The sequence below is a fragment of the Mytilus galloprovincialis genome, chromosome 7, assembly GCF_965363235.1.
Source record: "Mytilus galloprovincialis chromosome 7, xbMytGall1.hap1.1, whole genome shotgun sequence".
Lineage (NCBI taxonomy): Eukaryota > Metazoa > Mollusca > Bivalvia > Mytilida > Mytilidae > Mytilus > Mytilus galloprovincialis.
In genome coordinates this window covers 24,259,102-24,284,835 of record NC_134844.1, presented here as the reverse complement: position 1 = coordinate 24,284,835, position 25,734 = coordinate 24,259,102, and the positions used below count along the sequence as shown (strand labels likewise).

At 30.9% G+C, this 25,734-nt stretch overlaps 1 protein-coding gene across 1 annotated transcript in view; it reads right to left on the bottom strand.

The window, feature by feature from the left end:
* Positions 1-25,683, bottom strand: part of LOC143084163 (uncharacterized) — a 120,744-nt gene extending 95,061 nt beyond the window's left edge. The window contains exons 1-28 of the mRNA XM_076260570.1: positions 25,531-25,683; positions 24,964-25,222; positions 24,256-24,416; positions 22,858-23,022; positions 21,994-22,249; positions 21,329-21,492; positions 20,829-21,005; positions 20,358-20,610; positions 19,756-19,919; positions 19,223-19,396; positions 18,682-18,937; positions 17,709-17,872; positions 17,063-17,236; positions 16,267-16,519; positions 15,381-15,544; positions 14,788-14,946; positions 11,413-11,625; positions 10,790-10,832; positions 9,403-9,566; positions 8,859-9,026; positions 8,271-8,523; positions 7,599-7,762; positions 7,163-7,318; positions 3,960-4,169; positions 3,349-3,391; positions 2,724-2,887; positions 865-1,041; positions 131-386 (exon numbers count right to left, since the gene is read on the bottom strand). Coding sequence (XP_076116685.1) covers positions 131-386; positions 865-1,041; positions 2,724-2,887; positions 3,349-3,391; positions 3,960-4,169; positions 7,163-7,318; positions 7,599-7,762; positions 8,271-8,523; positions 8,859-9,026; positions 9,403-9,566; positions 10,790-10,832; positions 11,413-11,625; positions 14,788-14,946; positions 15,381-15,544; positions 16,267-16,519; positions 17,063-17,236; positions 17,709-17,872; positions 18,682-18,937; positions 19,223-19,396; positions 19,756-19,919; positions 20,358-20,610; positions 20,829-21,005; positions 21,329-21,492; positions 21,994-22,249; positions 22,858-23,022; positions 24,256-24,416; positions 24,964-25,222; positions 25,531-25,681 — 5,105 coding nt within the window. The 5' untranslated portion in view covers positions 25,682-25,683. The remainder of the gene's footprint in view (positions 1-130; positions 387-864; positions 1,042-2,723; positions 2,888-3,348; positions 3,392-3,959; positions 4,170-7,162; positions 7,319-7,598; positions 7,763-8,270; positions 8,524-8,858; positions 9,027-9,402; positions 9,567-10,789; positions 10,833-11,412; positions 11,626-14,787; positions 14,947-15,380; positions 15,545-16,266; positions 16,520-17,062; positions 17,237-17,708; positions 17,873-18,681; positions 18,938-19,222; positions 19,397-19,755; positions 19,920-20,357; positions 20,611-20,828; positions 21,006-21,328; positions 21,493-21,993; positions 22,250-22,857; positions 23,023-24,255; positions 24,417-24,963; positions 25,223-25,530) is intronic.
* Positions 25,684-25,734: the final 51 nt, after the last annotated feature.

The window sequence follows — 25,734 nt, the reverse complement described above, 5'->3', positions numbered from 1 at the left end:
ATAAAAAGGGGTGTAAATTTCAATGAGAGAACAAGATTAATATCTTTAGGTCATTATAAAGCTAGGAATGACAGACAAGAACTAATAATCATGTCATGATGCTTGGAATTATACACTTGGACATACTTACTTAAATCTGACAACTCCATAGAGAGCCACATCAATAACTGATCCCCAAGTATAGTCCATTAGACTGGTATTGAATCTCATCCTCTCTATACCAACTGTCATTCCTAGATAACATGGATCTATATCCACAGTGGTGTGGACAGATTGTCCTAATAGTTCAACATCCACACAACAATCCACGCCAGTACATGTATTGGGTAAACTGCATGACACTTCTGATGGCAGTGTTGGCAGAGTGTCTTCTAGGGCTGGGCAGGCTAAAATAAAAGCACAAGAATCCATATAAGTGTAATCCTTATTTCTATATAAGTAGCAAATTATCTTCTTGTTATTGTGACATCATTATCATAATTGGAATCTAATTTTAGCTAACATTCCATTTTGAGACTTTTTTCTTCCACTATATTCAAATGTAGAATATTAAGAAGTTCATATTTTTCTATGCTTTTCACATCATTTATTAAAAACTATTACGTAAGAATATAAATCATATACATACAGACCTGCAAAATATCCCAATTTATGAGGAATATTCCCCATGAGGGATGTTGAGCTGAATTTTGAAATTCTTTATTCTGACAAAAAAAGAGGAACAGAAGTTCCTCATATGGGTAAAGTCCTCCATGGAGATTTTGAAAAGACAGCAAGTATGTACATATTAAAACAAATTAGTCAGAGCTCTAAACAAGTTTGTCTGGAATGTACTGACTATAAACCATGTAATCAGTGCCTTACCAATATTCCATCCATTAGCCTCAGTAGGCTGATAGGGAAGCAATGTCCTATTACATTCACTGGTTTCATAATATCTAACAATCCCTAGCTCCTCTAAGATGTCAGTCAGTGGGTTACCAGTCAGTGTTGTTGTGGCCTTGTATCCAGTGTCAGTGTACCATTGAGTCAATGAAAAATCTGAAATAAATATTATATTTTCCATAAATTACAGAAATTGAAATGATACCTGATCCCCTCACCAGTAATTCATTTTATTTAAGTATGCTAAAAGAGAAGCAAAAGAAACCACCATAATTGTACATTCAATGTCATAAGTCAAAAATATACGGACAAAGCCATGGCTAATAAAAAAGTAACATAGAAAAGAAGACTGATCAAAACGATTTCAACAAAAAAACAGGGATCTAAGATAGCTTAATTTCCAGTTGTTTCTTAACATGATGTTTCATCAACTGGCAAAATATTGTTCTCTTCAAAGACTTGTTATTGTCTAAATATGGAACCTAACTCAAAGCCACTGACAAATGAATAACAAATAAAACGCTATAATCAGGGGATAATAAATACTCATATCAAATCAAAGAACCTTAGTGAGCACGCTCACATACCCCACGTCCCCACATCATCATTGGAGAAATTAAATAAGTGTAAGAAAAAATATTGAATAATAATTTCCTGCCAATATGCACATCTACATAGTATGTTCTTATTATCTTCTGTTGTGTGGTTTGAGAGGAGTTGAGATGACAAACTGTTGCAGTAGTACATTGAAACAAATAAGTTCAAAGGGGCGTAACACCTAGAAAAAAAAATGTATCGTAATTTCCTGTTGATATGCACATCTACTTGGTATGTCCTTATTATCTTAAAAGGTTTCATGAAATTCTATTGTGTAGTTTAAGAGGAGTTGCGATGACAAACTGTTGCAGTAGTATACATTAAAGTAAATAAGTTCAAAGGGGCGTAACTCCTAGAAAAAAAACTGAATCGCAATTTCCCGTCGATATGCACAACTAAATAGTATGTCCTTATTATCTGAAAAGGTTTCGTGAAATTCTGTTGTGTGGTTTGAGAGGAGTTGCGATAACAAACTGTTGCAGTAGTACATTAAAGTAAATAAGTTCAAAGGGGAGTAACTCCTAGAAAAAAAATTGAATAGCAATTTCCTGTTGATATGCACAACTACATAGTATGTCCTTATTATCTGAAAAGGTTTCGTGAAATTCTGTTGTGTGGTTTGAGAGGAGTTGCGATGACAAACTGTTGCAGTAGTACATTAAAGTAAATAAGTTCAAAGGGGCATAACTCCTAGAAAAAAAAATTGAATCGCAATTTCCCATCGATATGCACAACTTCATAGTATGTCCTTATTATCTGAAAAGGTTTCGTGAAATTCTGTTGTGTGGTTTGACAGGAGTTGCGATGACAAACTGTTGCAGTAGTACATTAAAGTAAATAAGTTCAAAGGGGCGTAACTCCTAGAAAAAAAATTGAATCTCAATTTCCCGTCGATATGCACAACTACATAGTATGTCCTTATTATCTGAAAAGGTTTCGTGAATGGTTTGAGAGGAGTTGCGATGACAAGAAACAGGACTGACGAACGAACGAACTGACAGACGGACGGACCGGTCAAAAACATTATACCCTCCGCAACCCGTTGCGTGGGGTATAATTGAAAGGAAACTATAAAATGATCTGACATACAAAAATCATATAAAACTATATTATTTGCCAAGTAAAGAGTTACTATTTTGCTAAATTTCTAATATTGAGGAACCAGGATTAACAAGAATATGTGTCCATAAGACACTATGAAGTTGTGGTTCCAGCTAATATTGCTGTTAACACTTACTTACCATTTGTCAGATAATCTTTATTGAAGTTACATTTAGGTTTGGGTAACTGTATGTTCTCAAAGATCTTTACACTGTAATCACATGTACTGTTGTTGTCCCAGCAGATACTGCTGTTAACGCTTACAATGTAGACTCCTTGTCCCGGCAAATCCTCTACATCAATGCTGAAAAATAGATTTTATCTTCTTTACCGAACAAATGGTAGGTAGAGATTTGTGAGAAAATTTGTTTTCTATCTACTTGATAATATAATGAATATAAATCATACAATTAAGTTCACTTTTCAATTAGAACTGCAAAATTGGTATGCCATTAACAAAGGATTTATAGATAAACATCCTTTATCCTTCTCCCTTTTTTACAATACATCTCATGCATATTACTGAGTCATAGCTGTATAGAACATTTTAATATTTAAATGTTGGTTTTTAATTTGCAGTTGCAGTTAATTTCGCAAAATGTTCAGTTATTGAAAAACTTCAGGAAAACAATTTCAAGATCAAGACAAAACAATTGGTGACAATTTGACCTAATTTAAAGAAAATTAAAATGTTTATAAACATTCTGTTTTGAGGACTTATTTAAGCTAGGTTATGAACATAATGACAAACTCTTTCAAATTCACCTCATTCTAATAATTCCTTCCATTTCAAACAAGTATTGAGACTCTGAAAAAGAGAAGAAAACATTTCTTTAAACAATATAAAACAAAAGTAATATATTACAATGATTAAATTAAGTATATGAATATACAAATGATTAGTGTATGAAAAATAAACTTAGATTTGGCAAACTTAACTAAGCTTTTAACAATAAAACAAAACAAACGGCCCAGTCTTGAAAATTCAGAAATTATTGCATGAATTTAATTTTGCAATTTTTGATGAGTTGACAAAAATGCAAGATTATTATTGCAACTTTAAGATAATCTGCATACAAATGTGTGTATCAAAATTTAGATAGTGAGTTCTGATACTACCCTTGTCACATTATACCCATTAATAAAATCCTTGCAACAATTTCTGAATTTACAAATAATAGAAAGTATCTTAATAAATTTGAAAATAAATTAAATCATCAAAAGTATTTATCTCAGTACCATAGTATATGTACATTCCTTGTTAAAATATAATGTTAATCTGTTTTCATATATTTGTATAAAAGCTAATTATTTATAAAGTTTCGAAAGGTTATATAAGTATAAGATCAGTTCTATTTACATATTCCTATACTTACTCCATTTGAAATCAAGGAGAGATTGAGTAAATGTATATTTTTCTGCTCCAATGATAACTTTGAAGTCACAAGGATCTATGGTAAGATAGATGTTATAATTTCTCTGTGTAATCTCATCTTGTACACAACAGTCCACTGAGGTACACTCTTTACTGATGTGACAGTGTATTGGTCCATCTAACACTCCTGGGCTGATCGGTGAGGGACATTCTAAAAAATAGAAAAAACACACATAGCCGTGTATGTGTGATACAATATTTCTCAAATCGAGACCATAAATTTTCAGAATTTTAAAACATGAGTCTTGCAGAGATTTTCATATATTGAAAATTTAACAATTGAGAGTGAAGAAATATTGTAGTGCACTATATTCGGTGGTGGAATCATTTTTTAAATGAAAATTAGACAATATGTAGATAAACATTTTCACTGATCTGCAAAAAGATGTATTCTTTTACAGTGAGTTGCTTGTAGGTGTTATGGTAAAATTTTACGTATAGCTCAACCTGTTTTTAAAATTGTCAACACAATAGGGACATTTAAATTGACCAGTTGGTATTGTTAGATTTAAATCTACCTTGATGCTACCTGTAAAAAAATTTATTCACCTAACCAAAAGTTTCAGCATGCTTTTTTCCTGAACTTTTTTTTACCTAGGATTATTCTATTGAGAAATTTTTATTTTACTGTCATTCAAAATCTTATGAGTGATCAAGCCAAACAAGAATGACTATATCATATATTTTATTTTCTTGCAGTTACATATGTAATTTAAAATTGCATGACCTAAAATGCACTACATTTCATCTAAATGTTTGCATAGCCACTACTAGCAGTGTTTAATACCCTAAATAATCCAGTCGTAATATTTCACTGACTTTAATGAAACCTCAAAATCATATTTGAATAAACAATTTCATTAATTTATTTACACTAATATTTGACATCTCATCCAGAATTCCAATGATTTTAAATAATTCCCAATTTTATTCATTTTTCACTACTTCACTAGATTTTTTTCTAAATCCATAGTATAAATTCTGATTAACTTCCAATTATATACATCCTAATTTAACAGGTGCAGAATCTATACATAATTCAGAATCATTTCCATTACTATATTCCAAATAGTTATCCTCACTTATATTTTGTAATATTTTATTTATATTTTTAATATATATCACCTGATTTTAATATATCCACAGTAAACATTTTATTTCATTTCCTATAATAAATTTCCAAATCATACAATATTTGATTTAGAATTTCATAATGACTATTTCCAATTTCACATTCACTTAAAACATTTCCTCATGTTAGGAATATTTTAGAATATTTTACTTTCATTTTTCACTTTATCACTAGATTAGACTATATCCACTGCATTACTTCAACATTTTATTTCATTTCCTATAATAATTTCCAAATCAAACAATATTTGATTCAGAATTTTATAATGGGGGTCTCATTGGGGGGTTCCGATCCCGGATCCCGCTTACTGTTTTGTCAGATTCTCGTATCCCGCTTACACTATGTACATAAGCAATTCTCATTTTTTTGTCATTTCCCGGGTCCGGCAAGACCTAATTTCCCGTTTTCACGCCACAATAATTTGACTTTCACGTGTCACGCTTACAAAAAATCGGCAATCCCGCGTCACACTTAGACCCCAATGAGACCCACTATAATGACTATTTCCAATTTCACATTCACTTTTATAAAACATTTCCTCACGTTAGGAATATTTTAGAATATTTTACTTTTATTTTTCACTTTATCACTAGATTAGACTATATCCACTGCATTACTTTAACATTTTATTTCATTTCCAAGATCCCATTTAAATAGGGAATCATCTTAAATTTGTAATAGATCCCAAAATTAATAATGAATATTTCAAAAATCACATTTAAAGCCACAGAAACATGTTGGATGAACTCACACTATATCTCCTACTTGAATTCCTGTTTTGAAATCTTTAAATCTTTGACATAACTAAATCCCATCGTATGAAAAATTGAATTCCTTTAGTGAACACAGCATTTTATGCACAAAACTCCCACTAATATTATAATAGATTTCAAAGAAAAAACACAGCAAGGTATACTCCAAAATTATTTCGAATTTTATATGTACAACATCATATGTAAGCCCCACAAAACGGTTTGAATGAATTATTTCCTCCTTGATGTCCTTCATGACAATAAAATCTTGAAAGAAACACATCACATCTTAAGAAGCAAAATTGCTATAAAAAGTCTGAGTAGTGAATTCAAATAAAATAAATCCAATATTGTATGCACAATGACACCAAAAGATTTAAAACATTGCAAATAATAATCCAAAATGAGAATCTTGAAGGGTCATGTGAAGAAAAAAACAACATATCCCTCTGAAAATTTAAACTGTAAACACCCTGAACAGCTATTTCTTGTTTCACTGGCAGCTGGACAATACTATGTATAAGGGTTCGAATTTTAAAGAAGCATTTTGGTGTAAAAACAGTTTAAATTTTCAAACATATATAATACATATTTATTTTAATCTTTTACTGATTTAGAATTTTAGGTAAAAAATAGATAAATCAAATATATCAGGGATTTAAAACAATGAAAACCAAATTATTTTCTTCCCTATCAATTTTTAATAGAATAATCCTAGGTAAGAAAATCTTCAGGAAAAAAGCATGCTGAAACTTTTGGTTAGGTGAATAATTTTTTTTACAGGTGGCATCAAGGTAGATTTAAATCTAACAATACCAACTGGTCAATTTAAATGTCCCTATTGTGTTGACAATTTTAAAAACAGGTTGAGCTAAAGGTAAAATTTTACCATAACACCTACAAGCAACTCACTGTAATGTGACCTCATCAGGCATTGTTCCATTTTTCAAGACATCATAATAGGATTTTCAACAGACAGGAAGAAAATGTGACATCATATTTGAATTCTAACCAATAAAGAACTGCTCCCAAACGAATCACACATTAATGATAAAAAAATAATCAATTAATTGGAACAGTAAAAATCCAGTAAGAATTACAGAATGGACTTATACAACACTTCTATAATGAGATGAGAGCAAGTCTCAGAAATAAAACAATAACATATGGCAGTGTAGAGAGTCATATAACACTTCAGGGCTGTGATGAGGGGGGAGTGTGCAAAACTAAACAATTCTCAAATGTAGCAACATCACTTACCGTTCTTCCATTTACTAGAACCCGTTGGAATGATACATTGTGCATCATTGAGATAAAATCCTAATCTTGTTTCCTCCAGTAACTGTGATATTTCATACTCAGCCAATGTGGCAGCCTTAAAACTCTTTATCTGTTTCCATTGGTCAACAGAGAAATCTACAAAAAAGATCAAATACTATTCACCATTGGACATAAAATAAATAAAACAGAAAAGAGGGTGTAATAAATAGGCCCCACCCACTTTCATGTTTTTGTCCAAAGACAGGAACTTCTTAAATGGTTGTCTTTTGTTGGGGAAGTTAGTAGATCTTTGAAAGTCTCACTTACAGTCTTCTCTCTGGTCAATATTTCATTCCAATCCCATAAATGCTACCACATTTTTGTCTAAAATATAATTGTTCTAAGAAATCATAAGAAACATTGCAATATAACTTACCCTGAATTTGATAATCTTGTTTCCAATCACAGACCACTTTAGGTAGTTCTACTTTATCTAAGATTGTAACAGACTGTGAGCATGGCTGACTGGACTCAAAACAACTGTCAAACTGTAGAGACAGTCTGTATCTGTTGGCCAGGACTAAGTCTTCAATCTTATAACTGGAAGTACAAATGCAGTAGGTTTTAATGTAAGAATAGGGACTATCAAATGTACTTAACTAAAGGTGTATTCAAATTATCAATCTCAATATTTACAGGTCATTTCTAAAAAGCATTTTCATATCAACAAGTATAAAACTATACTTAAATGTTCATACTTTTTTTAATTGGGATTATATTTTGAGAGGAAATAATACACTATTTAAAAACATGGTGTTTCTCTAGTGGTGCAGTTTACTGTAAGGAAAGCTGAAAATTAAAAAAAAACTCTACCTAATGATAATCATATATAATTTGAGTGAGTTTATATTCAAATATTGTAAAAGTTTTTATTTTCAACAAACTACAGAGTTCTAGATATGAAACTTCAATACTATTAAATATAAGAATCACACATGATACAGGAGAAATAGGCATTTCATTTACAATTTCAAAGTTACAACCAATGTTATTGTAGGTTATAAGAGAATCATGTATATAAATGCTACTAGGTAGATAAATGACCTACCTGAATCTAAACACTCCTCTTAACCAGAACGAATCCTGAGTTCCCCAGCTGTAGTTATACAACATCTGGCTGTATTCCATTCCCTCCAATTGGACTGTTAATCTCAGGTCACATGGTTCTAGGTTTATCTGTAAGCTAACAGATCTTTGTAGTATTGGGATGTCTACACAACATTGAATGTCTGTACATGTGTCTGTCACATGACAGGCAGAGTTTGGAGGTAGTGATGCTAGGTGGATTTCTTCGGCGCAGGCTGTAGGAAAATAATGTGAATGTGTTGAAAAGGCAATATTTGTTAACAGTTTTACAAACCCTGAGTGTCACCTCCAACTAATTTTTTTTTAATCTTGCCTAGAAATCGGTAGATTATAAAGACTATATTCTGTTCATGTTTTGTGCTTAAAATTAAAGAAACTATATCTATCAGTCAAACAGGAAAAATGAGAAAAAAAATAATAATAAAAGAATTACTCATTCCTGTCTCTTTATTGTTAAGACAAGTTTGTCCAAGTTTCAATGTCCGACAAAGCTATTGGTGTATAAAATTACAGTTTTAAAATTTCTGTTAAGATACATATTCATCCTTACCTGAATTCCAACCATCTGTTTGTGGTTGATATGGTGCTAGACTTCTGTTACAGGACTCTGTCAAATACCAACCAAGGTCAAGGTCTCGGTACAATTTGGAAAGGTCAAGGTTATTCATTGTTGCTGTATTAATACCATTACTGTTTGACCATGATGTTAATGAAAAATCTACAAAATAATAAGTTATTAATTTAATGTTATTACTTAAAAGGAGAAAATTTCCCCTTTTAGTTAGGAATTGATTAGATTCCATTTAAAAACAAAATTATCAAGGAGTAGACACCATATACGTATCTTGTTAAAACTCATAATAAATCAATTGATAATGTCACTTTACAAAGGTATCACAACTCAACTTTAAACCTGATTACTTTCCAGATTCATCAGGAATTACTGCCGCAATAGATGTTGACCGGAGTCTTGAAATATCCAACAATATACTCATAAAACAGCTATTCTAAGATTCTAAAATATAAGTTCTTCCACAGTGATCTTTTTTAAGACATGTATATCAGTGGGGTTTAGTATTGTCACAGATACTTACTTGGAATATTGAAACCTGTCTGTTTATTTCTGGTCAGTTTATGCAGTCTGGTGTGGTCAAACACTTTGGCTGTCCAGTCACATGACTTGTACTTCTCCCAACACATTGATATCTCCATGGTAACAAGGTATTTGTTCTGACTCTCCAAATCATAGATATTATATCTGATAGTAAAAAGCAATTTGTAAGAAAAGAGGGAAAGTTTTTATACAACTTCATCACTTTATTTATTTAAATTCCTGTGGATTGATAAATTTGATCAAAATTTAGATTTATTTACTTTAAATTTTTAAATGAATATTTCAAGACAAAAGGATGTATCCATAAAACAAAGAAGTTCCTAACTAACATTTATAAATAATATGATGATGGCAGACCAGTCTCTGTTAAATTGACCTTAAGTTTTTTAAAACCCTTGTCATGTGGGGGCCGTAATATTATGGCTGTACCCAGACCCAGTTATTTGGCATAAATGGTGCTCCATACATTTGGAGGCCATCGTAATGCCATTTAATTCGTAGTGTGTGCATGTTTCCTTAATCTGACACTATTGATTGTCATGTTTCTCTCTTTAAAAATTCATTTTAAACTCAAATACGAACATCAAAAATTGAAATCGAACAAAATTGGGGGGTGGGCTTACCTTCGAGGTCTGAAACACGGAGTTATGAGGACTGAAACCTTGACAAATACTGTTAATACGAAATCATATAACGACTGATCATGTTTATTATCAAAATACACCAAGGAAACAACTACTTCCGGTTGCAAATCCAGTTAAAGTTCAAAATCGGAAAAATCAGATTTTTTTTTTAATTTTGGTGCAAATGAACTTCTTAAAACTGATGAACCCAGATCAGTTTCACTCCGTCCTTACAACTGTTGTGATAAACGTATTCACTGGGGTCCACTCTACATGTAAACTACAGTTGGATGCATCTATTAGCATTTTCGGACTTCCAGGTCGAGAAAAAGAAAGGAAAACGTCAAAATTGACGCTTTTTGCACATGAGGATCAACTTTGGGGCAAACAGTTTTGTTGAAGATGTATGTTAACATCTAGATTTTGTGAATACACAGGTGTAATTTACCATTAATAAAAATGCTTTTATCTATTCAGAAGTACAGCAGCTGATATAACAACACAGAGTTGAAAGATGTTAAACTAAGGTCACAATTCACCTTTTAACATATCTTGATTCACTCTACTCTATGATGAAGTACATGTATCATATCTACCTCTTAACTACCTTCAACAAAACCTCAACCAGAAGTTGGATGTAAATAAAAACTAATTGATGCTGTTAACCTGTAGAACTAAATGTCCTCCCACCTTCTACACTCACTGGCATGAAACATAAACAAAACTTTATCAGAGAATACTAACCTGATTCTGACAACGCTATTCAGTCTAAATTCATGGTCTTTCCCTAAAAAATAATAACATCAAAATGTTCAATGTTGTAATGGATAAAACTTCCTAAATTCAAATATCCAACAGTAAAAACAAAGAAAAAAGACAGCATTTTGATTTTGCTTTATTACACTGTACTTTTCATTAAAATAAAATCTAGAAAGAAGTTTAAATTTTGACCTGAGGAATAATTTCATCACAGTATACTAACCTGATTTTTTGTTCCTATATTACCTTTTTTCACTTGAAGATACAATTTCAACATTCAGTAAAGCAGACATTTTTGCCTTTGTTATGAAAGTTTATAAACTTAAAAGATATCAACTTGAAAAACATGTATTTCAATCATAATGTATATGCATATAATATTACCCTCTGAAAAATCTATTATTAGTAACAAATCAGATTGGTAAAAATTGTTTAGTTTTGTACTATTTTAACAGCAGTGCATGCTCAATAATATACTTTAGAAGGAACATTTTATCATATCGGAGTTGAGTTTAGGACTGCAAACACAGGTATCAAATTATGCATGAATCTACTTCATTTAAATTGAGAGAACAATAAATATGCAATAAGCATTGACTATAATTTACCAAATTCAAAATCCAGCAGAGATATTGGAAACTGTAGTTTTTCTATTCCAACATTGAGTATTTGTGTATCCTGGTTCAAGTCTAGTACAGCCCGGAATGTCTTCCCAATGAAAGGTACATCCATACAACATTCTACTGATGTACAGGAACTATGTAACTGACAAGTCAATGGGTTAGAGGTCAGATCTGGTAGGGTTACATTTTCTGGACAATCTGAAACAGGAAACAACACTCAACTTTTTTTTTTTTTTTTTTTAACGTGGATAATATACTTTATTGCACTCTATTGCTGTTAACAATTTACTTAGTGTACAGCATTGCACTAAGTATCCCTGATATATTAGTTATTAGGTATCCAGGGAGAATATCTAATAAAAGTAAATTGATGTTACATTACAATGTTACAATATTTTAAATGATTTCATGTTTACCGGAGAATATTTCACTTCCGTCCGATAGTGTTTTTTAATATTAGATAAATGTGCATCGTTTTATCATCATCTTTGTGATTTGGATAAATTTAATTCACAATACTTAGACAGTTTGTCTAATTTAAAAGGTAAGTTGATCATAATTTTCGTGATGTTTTGAATCATAATAAAAGTGTAACTGTTAACTTATTTGAAACCTGTTGTATTTTAGACTGATGTATCTAAACTACTCGGGTAAACATGATTATACACGACATCAGAGTGCACTACACATAGTTGTCAAAGATAAACACATAAGGTATAAAGTAAAAAAAGAAGACAAAAAAGTGTGTATTATACAATATTGAATAATACATTATTATCTTTTTTTTTAACACGTGGTATTAAAGTACATTAATGTCACCTGACATGCTCAAGTCATGTGACTTAATACTTGGGTCATGTGATCTCAGGGATATTTGTACAAATCCTTGTTATTATTTATGATCATTTATGTAGTTTAGGGTTTTTAAAATCAATTTACTGGTTTTTCTTTTAATTATATTATTGATTTCAACTATAGATTTTATTTCTGCCTTGAATATTTTAAAGATATCTACTTTTGTTCTTCTTGAGTCAGAGATGTAATATGATTTGTAGATAGAAAAAAATATTACAGTCAAAAGAAAGTTAATTTCATAGTAAGCTTCATCATTTATTTTATATCCTACTACAAGATTTTCTATATTAAGAATACTTTCATTGAAACCTATAAATTTAAGAAGGTTGGATATTTTTGATAAAAAATTGCTGTTGTAACTGCAAGAAAAATAAAGATGTTCATAATCTTCTTTTATACTGCAATGATTACATTTATTATTTGTGAGTATTTTCCATTTAACTAATAAATCATTGCATGGAAGTATAAAGTGAATTAATTTCCATCTAAACATTTTCAATTTATTGTCAGGTAAGTAGTTAAAAATGAAGTTGAAACAATTTTCTAGTTTGAAGTACAGGTTTTTGGCAAACATTTTTTCCCACATTATAACTCCTATAGGTTTGTCCAGTTTGTTTTCATTTATAATAATGTTATAAATTTGTTTTGTACTCATTTTAGAATTGATTTCTTGATTAAGCATGATTTTTAGACTATTTATAGTATTATGAATATTAACTTTAGTTTTAATTGAATTATCTTGATTTATTATTGTAAGCCATTGATTTGGTATAGCTTTTTTAATGCAAGATATCTGCCTGATCCAATCTTGTTTGTTTTTTAGTTTAGAAAGTATATATGTTTCTGAAATTTGACCTCTATCATCTATAATATCATTTATGAAATACAAATTGCTTTTTACCCACTCTTCAAAGAATAAACATTTTCCATTTAGTCTGAGAAAGTTATTTCCCCATAGAAATTGTTTTCTTATTTGTAGAAAGTCATGTGGGTATGATGACCCACCTCCTTTAACACTAATCCAAGTTTTAATTAATTCTTGGTAAAATTCTGGAACACTCTTGAAAATTGATTTATCTAGATCATTTATATTTTTCAGATTCATTAGAAATATTATCAGGTTATTACCAAATTTATTTAAATAATATCTTGGTATAACTGTCCAATTGTCTGTTTCAGTATTAAATAATTTTGTTATCCAGCCTATGTGTATGGATTTTATAAAATTATCGATGTCTATCATTTTAAGTCCCCCTTTTTTGTACTCTGTTGAAAGAGTTGATCTTTTAATTTTGTCTCTTTTACCATTCCATATAAAATTATATATGAGGGTTTTAAATTTTTGTAGCGAATCTTTTGGTATTACAGTATTTGATGCTATATATGTTAAGTTTGGTAGAATTAAAGATTTAGTTACTACTATTCTTCCTAATATACTTAGTTTTCTTTTCTTCCAGTTAGCTATTATTTTTTCACATTTCAATATTTGTTTTTCAATATTAAGATTTTGACATTCTAATCTGTTGTGTCCAAAATAAATTCCTAAACTTTTGATAGGTTTATCACTCCAATTAATATTCTCATATTTTTCTTTGCAGTGCTTTAATTTGCCAAGCCATATTCCTTCAGTTTTAGTTCTATTAAGTTTAAGACCAGAAAAGTTACCAAATGTTTCAATTAAATTTAATGCAATTGTAATGTCCTGTTTAGAATGTAGGAACAGAGTAGTATCGTCTGCTAGTTGACATATTTTTAGTGTATTGGTGCTGCTTTCTAGCTTAATTTCTAATCCTTTAATATTTTTATTTTCTCTAATTTTTATAGCCATTATTTCTACGGCAAGAACAAAAAGTAACGAAGAAAGCGGACAGCCTTGTTTAATACCACGGAATGCTTTAAAACGACTTGAAACCCAGCCATTATTAGTTATACATCCCTTAATATCTGAATACATTAGTTGAATCCATTTTAAAAAACTTTCTTTAAAACCAAACTTTTTTAGTGTTTCAAACATAAAGATCCACTCAAGAGAGTCAAAAGCTTTGCTAAAATCTAGAAATAAGACAGCTCCGTCTATTTTGAGATTTTCTGAATAGTCAATAGCATCTTGTATCTGTCTAATGTTGAAACCAATGTACCTATTTTTTATATATCCTTTTTGATCAGAATGTACCAGTTTATGAAGTAGGGGTTTAAGTCTTTGTGCCAAGGCATATGCTAGAAGTTCACTCAACTTAATAAAAGGTGTTCAATGCATATCTCACTGATTCTAAAATTCTATAAAGTGTTTTTTTTATATAACTCCTCTGTTCAAATACAAAATTATCTTGTATTCTACTTTTGAAATAGTTATTGGTTGCAAGCTGACATTTAACTGATCTTAAAAAGTTACTAAAATTTTAGATATTTTTTAACTGGGGTCTTTTTTCATTTGTACAATGAAGGTATTCAAAGACTTTCAATTATTATAATCTTATTTCTGTTAAAAAAAATTGAATTCTTTACCTTTTATCCAGCCATTAGTACTATTTTTCCTTGAACACATCGGAGTATTCAGATAGTTGGTAATGTCTAATTGTTGTAATAACTCTGACGTGTGATAATCAGGAAGGACTGCACCTGGTTTCTGGTTCCTTTCTTTAGTCCATTGGTCAAGAGAGAAATCTAAAGAGTAAATCAGGTTAAATGGATTTTATTAATTGTTGATTGACACAGAATTAGGACAAGACAGAAAGAATATAAATAGAAACATGACACATTTGTCAATTCAGTACATTTTTAGTTTCAAAAATGATTATGTAACCTTGAACTTATACATTTCACATTTCAGTTTATGATATGGCATAAATGTCCTATGTCAGCAATCTAGTCATTGGTTTTCTTCAGTTACTGTGGATTCATTTACTTTCGAGGTTATCAATTTTCATGGATTAAGGAAAAATTAAATATTCATGGATACTTAATTTCATGGTTTTTGCTGGAGTTTGCATAAAAGCCTATAGGAAATTTGTCAGTGGTTGAAAATTTAAATTTTTTTGGCTGCTGTTTCAATGATGAATACCCTATATCTTCTTTTATATATAAGATTAATATCTAACCTTTGACCTTGTAATCCTCAGTCCAAGTGCAAGTTTTCTTGGGTAATCTGACATTTTGAAGGACTGGAATGCTGATGTTACAGTTACTGCTGCTCTCCACACAAAAATTGAGGGTCAAGTTCATCATGTACATTCCTTCATCTTTAAAGTCAAACATGCTGTATCTATTCAAACAAAAAATTATCATGTTTATAAAATGTGTTAAAAAAAATAATCCTGCAAGCTATATATATGGAAATAAACTCAAACATCTTGTATCATTTTTTATCTTAGTTTCTTGTGTATAATTTGGAGTTTAGTATGACGTCTATTATCACTGAACTTGTATACATATTTGTTTTAGGGCCAGCTGAAGGACGCCTCCAGGTGCCAAAGTTTCTCGCTGCATTGAAGACCCATTGGTGACCTTCAGCTATTGTCTGTTCTATGGTCGGTTTGTTGCCTCTTTGACACATTCCCCATTTCCATTCTCAGTTTTTTGTATTAAAGGAAACAACAGTCATAATTACTGTATTTTTAGCCAAAAGAACTATATATGCTGTATATTAGATTTATATCAGTATTGAAACCTTTCATATACTTGATATAAAAAAAAAAATATACATGTAAACTTTTTATAAAGGCAACAATTGTATACTACAGATTTAGTATCATTTGTTGGATAACAAATTTCATGGATTTTGTAGGTACAGGTGATCCAAGAAATTATATGCTTCAATGAATGAAATTTTTCTAATAATTTGTATGCAGACTACTGAAAAATCACTAAAATAAAAAACTGTAAAAATGTAAGTTAATCCCTGAAAAAATTGGTTGTCATGAAATTAAATGATTCCAAAGTATAATTACAACATGTAAAGTTAGTGCTGATTTTATCTTGACTTACTCAAATCTCAGTAGTCCAAGCAGGTTAAAATTCTCAGTTTTACCATAAGTATAGTCCAATAGTTTGTACTGGTTATGCATCTTCTCTATACCCACAGATAGCTTTTCATAACAGGGATCCAGTTTGATGTAGGCATCAAATGTTTTGTTGATCAGTGGAATATGAACACAGCAGTTAACATCTGTACATGTATCTGATATGTGGCATACAATGTTGTCTGGGAGATCAGGAACTGCTATTGGTGTTGGACATTCTGCAACAAACATTTCAAATGATCTCTTTATTTAACATTCTTAAGAGAAGAATCCATTTGTTTATTCAAGAATTGGTGTCCAAGTGGTCAATTCAAACATATAACAGAATATCTTTTTACTTTTACAAAATTGTAATTTATCATCAAGCATAAAAGACTTGTATGGATTGGGTATACATATAACAAAACAACATTAGCTCTGTAGAGCTTTTAACAAATAAATATATGATAAACCCAACAATACCAAAATTAAATTGCCCAAATGAAACAGCCATTAGTCATTTTCCCTGAAATGAATCACAGTTCCTTTTTAGAATTTTCATATCGATGGTTCCACCTTTCTTTTAATTTTGTACTACTAAGAAATGGCAACATGTATGAACAGCACTGCATAAAATGTAAAATGGTTTCTGTTGAAATAATTAATGAAGTCTGTAATTGCATCTTAAATTTGTTAAAATAAAATTACATAAAAGGAATTTCAATTGATCATAAATTGGTCAATGAAAATTGACTTGTATAATAATTTTTATAAATGCTTACCACTCTTCCATCCCTTAATATTTGGAGTGAATAATGGTCCATTCAATTTACATTTTTCATTCTTCATATAGGCTGCTACATTGAGATCAGAGAGAAGTTTAGATGTCATATATGGTGCCAAGGTTGGTGTGGCAGTAAAACTTTCATTCTTCATCCACTGGTCAAGTGAGAATCCTACAAAACATAACATAGACATTAAGCTAAATCAGAAATCTAGTAAATCATTATGTTTACAGTTTGTTCATATGTTGTACTTGTACATGACTGTGATAGGTTAGGGGAGGGTTGCCACCTTCATAGTTTTCCTGATTGAATTGTTTTACATTTGTCATTTCAGGGCCTTTTATAACCGACTGTGTGGTGTGGGATTTGCTGATTGTTGAAGACCATTCTGTGACCTATAGTTGTTTATTTATATGTCATTTGGTCTATTGTGGAGAGTTGTCTCATTAGCAATCATACCACATCTTCCTTTCATATCACATAGTATAGCTTTGGAGACTAATAATAAAACAACTTTAATTCTTTTGAACCATAAACTTATGATTATTTGCTCTCACAAACTCCATTTGTGGTCTCCTTGTATCCTTTAATTACTTGCGCAAAATCTTCAACAAAACAAAAACTATCAACATTTGATAATTACCTATAATAGAGAAGTCTGTGTTCCAATCACATGCTGGTTTAGGTAGTCTGTACTTGTTAAAGACACTGACAGTAACATAACAAGGTCCTTCAACTTCAAAACAAACTTTCAAGGTCATATCAAATAAGTACTGTCCTTCTGTCTCCAAATCAGATATAGTAAACCTGTAATAAGATTTGTAACATAAATTCATCACTGAAAATCTTGAAATATCGACTGACTGAAAATTTAACATACATAAATCATTTTTAAAGGTACACATGAAAATGAAGGTGAAATTCCTATTGAATTATAAAAAGCTGAGCAACCATGAAACATTTAAAAATTGCACCAAAATAATTAAGAATTGAATGCTCTTTTTTGTAAATTTATTGGGGTGTAAAAGAGTTGACCGAAGTACATTTTGTATGAAGCGCGGAAGCGCTTCATACTTAAAATGTGCGCACGGTCAACGCTTTTACAACCCTATAAAATTACAAAAAAAAGCATTCAATACTTATAATTACATTTTTACCTATAGGATCATGAAAACACGCCTTTTATCAAGTTTTTATTTCATTTACCCGTGCACTTTATTGTGGGACCTCGTGTCATCATGAATGAGAAGTTTTATTGAGTGATACAACTGCTTAATTAGCCAATCAGAATAACGTATTGTAATGAAACATACATCTAATGTAATTATTAGGTATTATGATGTAATTACAGTTAAAGTTTAGCAGAAAAATTTAATTGAAATGTAACACCAAGAAAAACTAAATAAGGTGAACAAGTTTGATTACTAGACATAACAACTAGTATTTTTATCAATTGTCCTGGTAATCTGACATTCAAATACATTTGGGTTGGCTTCTATATCTTCCAAATCAATCAAAATAACAATAAAGAAGAAATATTCACTCTGACTAAACTCTGTCCCACTTTGGTACAGATTGTCCATATTTCTGTATACGTTCTACTGGTATACACTTACTCTAATCTGACAAAACCAAACAGCCAGACTTGTACAGGTTGTCCCCACTCATAATCAAATAGAAGTCGATCAAATGTCAGCTGTTCTATACCAACAGTCAATTTAAACAAGCAGGGTTCAAAGTTTACAAATGTTCTGAATGATCTACCGATCTGTTCTGCAGTAACACAACATTCTACTGCTGTACATGTATTGTGTATGTTACATGTTGCTGGGCCTGTATTGTTGGGTAATACTGCCATTGGTAACTTACAATCTAAAATTATAATTCATAAGATATACCAGTGCTATCTGAGAGAAGAAAAACATTCAAAAATTGTACAATAAACAATAAATGTAGTAATGTAGTAATATAATAAACTACAATAAAATACACATGAAACAAAGCTACATATTATCGAGTCCGTGTCCTGTTAATTGTTTATTTAAGGCATTTTATAATTTTGAGTAAAATCAGTGAACATGAATTGGACAGCTATTGTCCTTTGAAAGATTTCTGGGTTTCTTTTCTTATCCCCCCTGTTATCCATCTATACTGTACCATTGTTCCAACCATTTACACTAGGACTGAATGGTGACTGACTCGGATCACACTGGCTGTCCTGTAGAAACTCTGTAATTCGTAATTTGTCCATTAAACTTTTCATCTCATTTGTGTTCAGGTGATGATCTGATGATAGTCTTTTTTCACTTAAGAATCTTTCAAAGGAAAAATCTACAAAGAGAATATCCTAATTGTTATTTTGCAAGCATTGAATGTGCATATATTTTGCATAAATGTGTTAGACTCAGATTGACATCTTGTCTCTAATCAATGTCCGTTCCTCAAATCGACCTCCAAATCTGACGTAACGACAAAAAATTGTATAATCATTCCTATAGGTCAATGTATTTGCAAACAGGAAGTTGGTGTCTAACAAATCCAAAAATTGCCCATACTTCACAACTTATCAAATATAAAATCATAACAGATAAACATACAGACAACAAGACCAACAGACAAGATGAAAGCAATAAAGCCCCACTTTAAGAGTGTGGGCATAATTACTAGAAAAAAATAATATGTATACTTACTAGGATCTATGAAATCACTCTTCCAGTCACAAACAGCCTTAGGTAGCCTTGCATTCTTCAGAACTGGTATACTAACTACACAAGGACCATGTGATTCAAAACATATACTTAGGTTCAGACTGACCATGTACTTCTTCTCACTTTCCAAGTCTTCTACTTGGTAACTAAAAAGTATTTGGAACATGTATATATCAATAAATGATTTTGCAAATAATTTAAGCAAAAAAGTTTGAAATATGTACATATATATAAATGATCTGAAATCCAAGTCAAGCAAAAAGTAACAGAACATTCACTTTGTTAGAACATACTACATTGTTACTGAAAAAATGTAACAGTTCATTTTCATTCCTCCAAATTGCTTTCTTAACATTTAAGGAAATTCTGTTCTCTTAGGGTAATAATAAAATAAGCATGAAAAATGTTTAAAGTGTAATTTTTTTTATAAAGGTTGCCATTTGAAAATCATGAATATAGTTGTATTTGAAATATGAAATTTTTTAAGAGAAAATTTTGGAAACAACTTTTAGGTTAACTCTTCGTTACTTTATTTTATGATTTTTAACTCCCCATTCAAAAATAGTAAGTTTTTTAAAACTTACTCCAAGTGAACAACTCCATGAAGTTTAACTCGCTCTATTGAACCAAAGTGATAATCAAACAGACTGGTATTAACACTCAGTTTCTCTATCCCTATGCTCATCTTTCTGTTACAGGGATCCAGGCTGACATATGTTTTAATGGTTCTACCAATCAATGCCACGTCTGAACAACATGTGACACCAGTACAATATTCATACAGATGACAGAATGTGTTGTTAGGAAGTGGGCTCAGTGAAACTGGTTTGGGACATCCTAAAATATAGATATCGATCGATTAATAACTGTAAACCAACTTATTTTGGGGCTTCTTTATTTCATGTTACATTCTTTCTAGTCAACATCATAGTGATTTCTTCTCTTGATCTTCTAATTTTTTTTTATACATTTATAAAAGGGAAGGTAAAATTTCACATATTACAGACAATATAAACACTCTGTTAGTCCTTTAACACTATGAAGTTCATATTTACCTTTATTCCAACCATCTTTGTTTGGGAAGTATGGTAGATTTCCTCTGTCACACTGGTCATCCAGAAGGAACGGAGCAATACCAAGATCGTGAAGTAATTCTGAAGTTGTATGGGATTCCAATTTCTTCAATGATGAACTGAGACCAAGATCAGTTAAGTATGACCTCAATGAAAAATCTGAAAAGAAGTAAATTTTTCTGATTTGATAATGTTATTCATGTTGAAAAAGATTTTAACCACAGACTGAACCTAAATGTTGATGCCAGCAATGCCAACGACAGAATCTAGGATTGCTATGTTATGCTTTCGTGACATAAAAAGAGTTTGTTTTGTTGTTTCATATTAAGTGCACAATTAAGTTGATAAACAGAAAAATGAAAACCTATACCTATTAATGATTTTATTTGCTGTTATTTGTGCAAATTTTGCGCACATTTCAAAAGGCAAACAAACAATTAACTAATCATTTACTTTCAAATCAGGATTAATCCTTATATTACCTTGAATTTTATAATCTGTGTTCCAGTTACAAGTCTGCTTTGGTAATTTAGTTGACTTGAAAAGATGAAGTTGTAACTCACAAGGTCCTGACGATTCTAGACATACGGACACATTCATATTAAAGACAAATACATCCTCACTGGCCAAATCATCAATGGTAAAGCTAGAACAAAAGTTTTATATCTCATCTAGTATCAATTATGTTATAATTATGACTTAACATAATAGTACAGCTTCTTTAATTTTCTTTGTGTCATTTTTTGTAACTCCCTTGTAGCCACAAAGTTGATGTTAATATTTCAAATGAAAAATCATTTTATGAAGAAAACTAGTATTCAAAGTAAACTTGTTAAAAGCTTCTATGCAAAAATCTGAAAATTTCTGAATGCTCTTTGTTTCTATCCTTGTTCTTTGTTTTTTTTTTGGTAATCTCATTAGCGATTATACCATACAACTTTTTTTGATTAAACAGAAATTGTACTGGTATTCTTAAAAACTTAAAAAGAGACCTTATCGCTATTTCAGAATCTGACACACTTGACCTGTGTCATAATCTTAAGGGTAATCTGTGATGAAGTATTATGGCAAACAAATAGCAATAATGTATATTCAAAATGTTGCTTTATCAAATAATAAAGATAACTATTATAAAATAAGCACTTACTTTAAATTAATGACACCAAGTAGAGAGAATTGTTGGAATGAACCCCATTTGTAATCCACCAAGGACAAATTCAAATGGACTTTTTCTATAGCAATACTGAGTCTGTATTCACATGGGTCCAGATCAACGAATACATTGACATTACGTTTAAAGCTTGGTAAGGTGATACAGCAGTCTATAGCTGTACATCTGTCTGGGATGTGGCATGCAGCATAGGAGGAAATGTCTTCAAGGTGGGAAACTGGTGTCTTACATTCTACAAGACAAATTATGTTTGAAAATCAGGATTAGACAACAGCTATATATGTGTCTTGGGGAAGTCACTACAGGAGAAACTCAATATGAAAGATGAAATGGATTCCAAAGCCTAAATATAAAGTCTCAATTTTTTTAATTAAGGAAAATTATGAGGTTTGGATAGAACATATCATACTTTACAGCTTTTTTTCTTAGGAACTTAAAGAAATTTACCAAGGAAATTATTGTACTGTCCAACTGAACCAATGTGAACCATGTGGTATTCCTTATTGCCTCTCTTTGTACATTTTTTCTTCAAAATACAGCTCAGTAATTTTGGTTATCATTTTTTAATGTATTACTTGACTATGAATGAAACATAATATGATAAAATGGTCTATTGATCAGAATATAAACATTCAGTTTTTATTACATCTTTATTATATAATTGCTTATCTCTTGATTCTATCTCACCTTTTATAAAACTATGCTTGAATATCAAATACAAAAGAAAAAGATTAAGTCTTTAAAAATTATTTGTCACTCCACATGAATTATGTTGAATTTTATGATTTTTATTTAACTGATTCATAATGGCAATATTTTTTTTCTCTTCTGAAAGCCTACCATTATTCCAGCCATTGACTTTTGGTTTATATGGCAAGACTGATCTATCACATGTCGGTGAGTTGAGATAAGTAGAGAGTCCTAAATCTTCTGACAGCTGTGATATCACAGGATCAGTTAAGGTAGTTAGTCCTTCTGATGTCATAAATGTCGCCAAAGAAAATCCTACAACAGACAATTAACAAAATAGTCAAATTTCTTCAACTTGAAATATATTCAAGTGTATATTAAATAAAGATTCTACCACTGCATCAAGCAGATACGATATTTATCCACTCGAGACATTTAAATTTTCAAATTTAAAAGGCGAGGCTCGCCTAGCGTTTAAAATATTTAAAATTTAACTGTTGAGAATTGATAAATATCATATTACACAAGATTTGGTGGTGAAATCCGTTTCTCTAATGATTTTTAAACAATATGCAGACAACTTCAATACTTCTTTTCAAATGATCTGCAAAAAGATGTGTTCTTTCTATGTGACATCATCAGGAATGTTCGCCTTTCTTCGTGCCGTCACAATAGTAAATTCAGAGGAAAGCAAGAAAATTTGACGGCATAATCAAATTTTGACCAATAAAGAACTGAGATCAAACGATCCACACGTTGATTAAATATAGATTCTACCACTGCATCAAGTGTGATACGATATTTATCCACTGGAGACAGTTAAATTTTCAAATTTACAACGTGAGGCTCACCAGGCGTATTAAATATTTAAAATTCAACTGTCGAGAGTGGATAAATATAGTATTACACGAGATTTGGTGGTAGAATCTGTTTCTCTAATAATTTTCAAACAATATGCAGGCAAAAGTATTCCTTCTTTTCGAATGATCTGCAAAAAGATGTGTTCTTTCTATGTGATGTCATCAGGCATGGTCGCCTTTTTTCATGCCATCACAATAGGAAATACAGAGGAAAGCAAGAAAATTCGACGTCATAATCGGATTTAAACCAATGAAGAACTGAGATCAAACAAACCACACGTTGACTAAATTTTTTATACAATGGGTGCAGAAAGGGATAAATTGACGAAGAATTAGAGAAATAAAAATAATCAACATGTCAGGAAAGGGATAAATCGTGTAAGAGTTGGAGAAGTATTCTCAACCCCCAGCATCCAACAGTAAGCCATTATTTATTTGAAAGCCTAAAAATATCAACTTTAAACATTTCATACTATGAAATAGACTGACCTACCACTTTACATTATTTGAGATGGTTGAAAGATACCACAATTTTTTTTTGTTCTAAATGGAATAAAAATTTGCTAAAGTTGTTCAGAAGCTTTTTTAAAAATGTGTTCCTTTTGAAACCTCTTCCTCCTATTCTGTAAACAACCACAAGGTAAGTGTTACAACTCATATGAACTAGTCTGTTTAATATTAGACTTACCTGGAATCTTGAAGTCCATATTCCAGTTACATGTTGGTTTAGGGAGACGGGCATTTCTAAATATGTGATGATCCTGACAGTTGCCATGTGATTCCCAACACAGACTTAAGGTCAAGGACAACAGATACTGGTCCTCAGCATACAGATCATGCAGAACAAATCTGTAAAACATAAGAAACACTATTACCATATTTCCTTTTGTTTCATAAGATAACTATTAATATAAGATTTATGTTTCAAATATCTCTAATATGAATGCCATCTAAAAGTATTCTGTCAACTTCTTTGATTTTTGGATAATTAATTTTCATAGTCTGTCTAAAGCCAGGAATTAAGGTGATCTTTGTTAATTTGTCTGTGCATTTGATGTTATTGATTTGATATTTTGCACTGTAAATTTTCAGTCTTCTTTAAACAATGTTTCATTCTTGGATACATGGGACCTATTTTAATTCTCTCAACATTAAATTGTCACTACAGTACTAGATACCACATCTTCTTATTTAAAGATATACTGATATTTAACTTGCCATAATTACAAATCAAATTTATTTGACATAAGTATTATAAAATTAGATGTGGCATATACATCCAAGAGACAGCAACCCAACAACACAAGTGTCAAATTATGAACCAGTTAGAGTAGAATAAGTAAGAAATTAGTAATGCAATAATAATACACTAGCAAAACAACTCTTTAAATTTTACCTTAACTTAATGACTCCATACAAATCAATCTGCTTCCATTTACCCCATTCATACTCGTTCAGTGTAGCATTTATCTGTAGCTTCTCAATTTCAAATGTCATTAGATAATTACAAGGGTCAAAGTTGACTTGAACTTGGAAAGATCTACTGATGAAAAGCTCATCCATACAACATTGTACATTTCTACAGGTGTTGTCAAGGTAACAAGTGATATAGTCATCTTGTAGTCTTGGTAACACAACTGAGGTAGATCTGCAATCTATTAAAAGATAGATATTTACTGTCTTACTAAAATAAGTACTACTGTACCTACATAAAAATTATGAAATGAATGTACCCAATTTCTACAAGGAGGGATAACAAAGGAGGAAACTTTCCTTTAAATAAAGTCAGCTTGGTTTGAAACACATGCAATATGTAACTACTTATTACAAAACTATATAACCATGAAGGGAAGAGTTTATGTATACATGTCTCCACTTTAAGGAGGGAGAAAGAAGTTACAAAATGATAATTTTGATAGCTACCTGTAAATTACCTGTTGGTCACATTAATAGTAGAACTTACCTGTGCTCCAACCTTCATACTGTGAGGCGTACACAGAGAATGGATCATGTCTGTCACATTGTTTGTCATTAAGGAACTCAGCTACACCCAGGGTATCCATCAATAATAGAACAGCATCAGTAGGTAACTGGGTCCCTGCTTTCAAACCCATGTTGTTGTACCATGTTGACAAAGACCAGTCTGAAAAGGTATATTAATATTGAC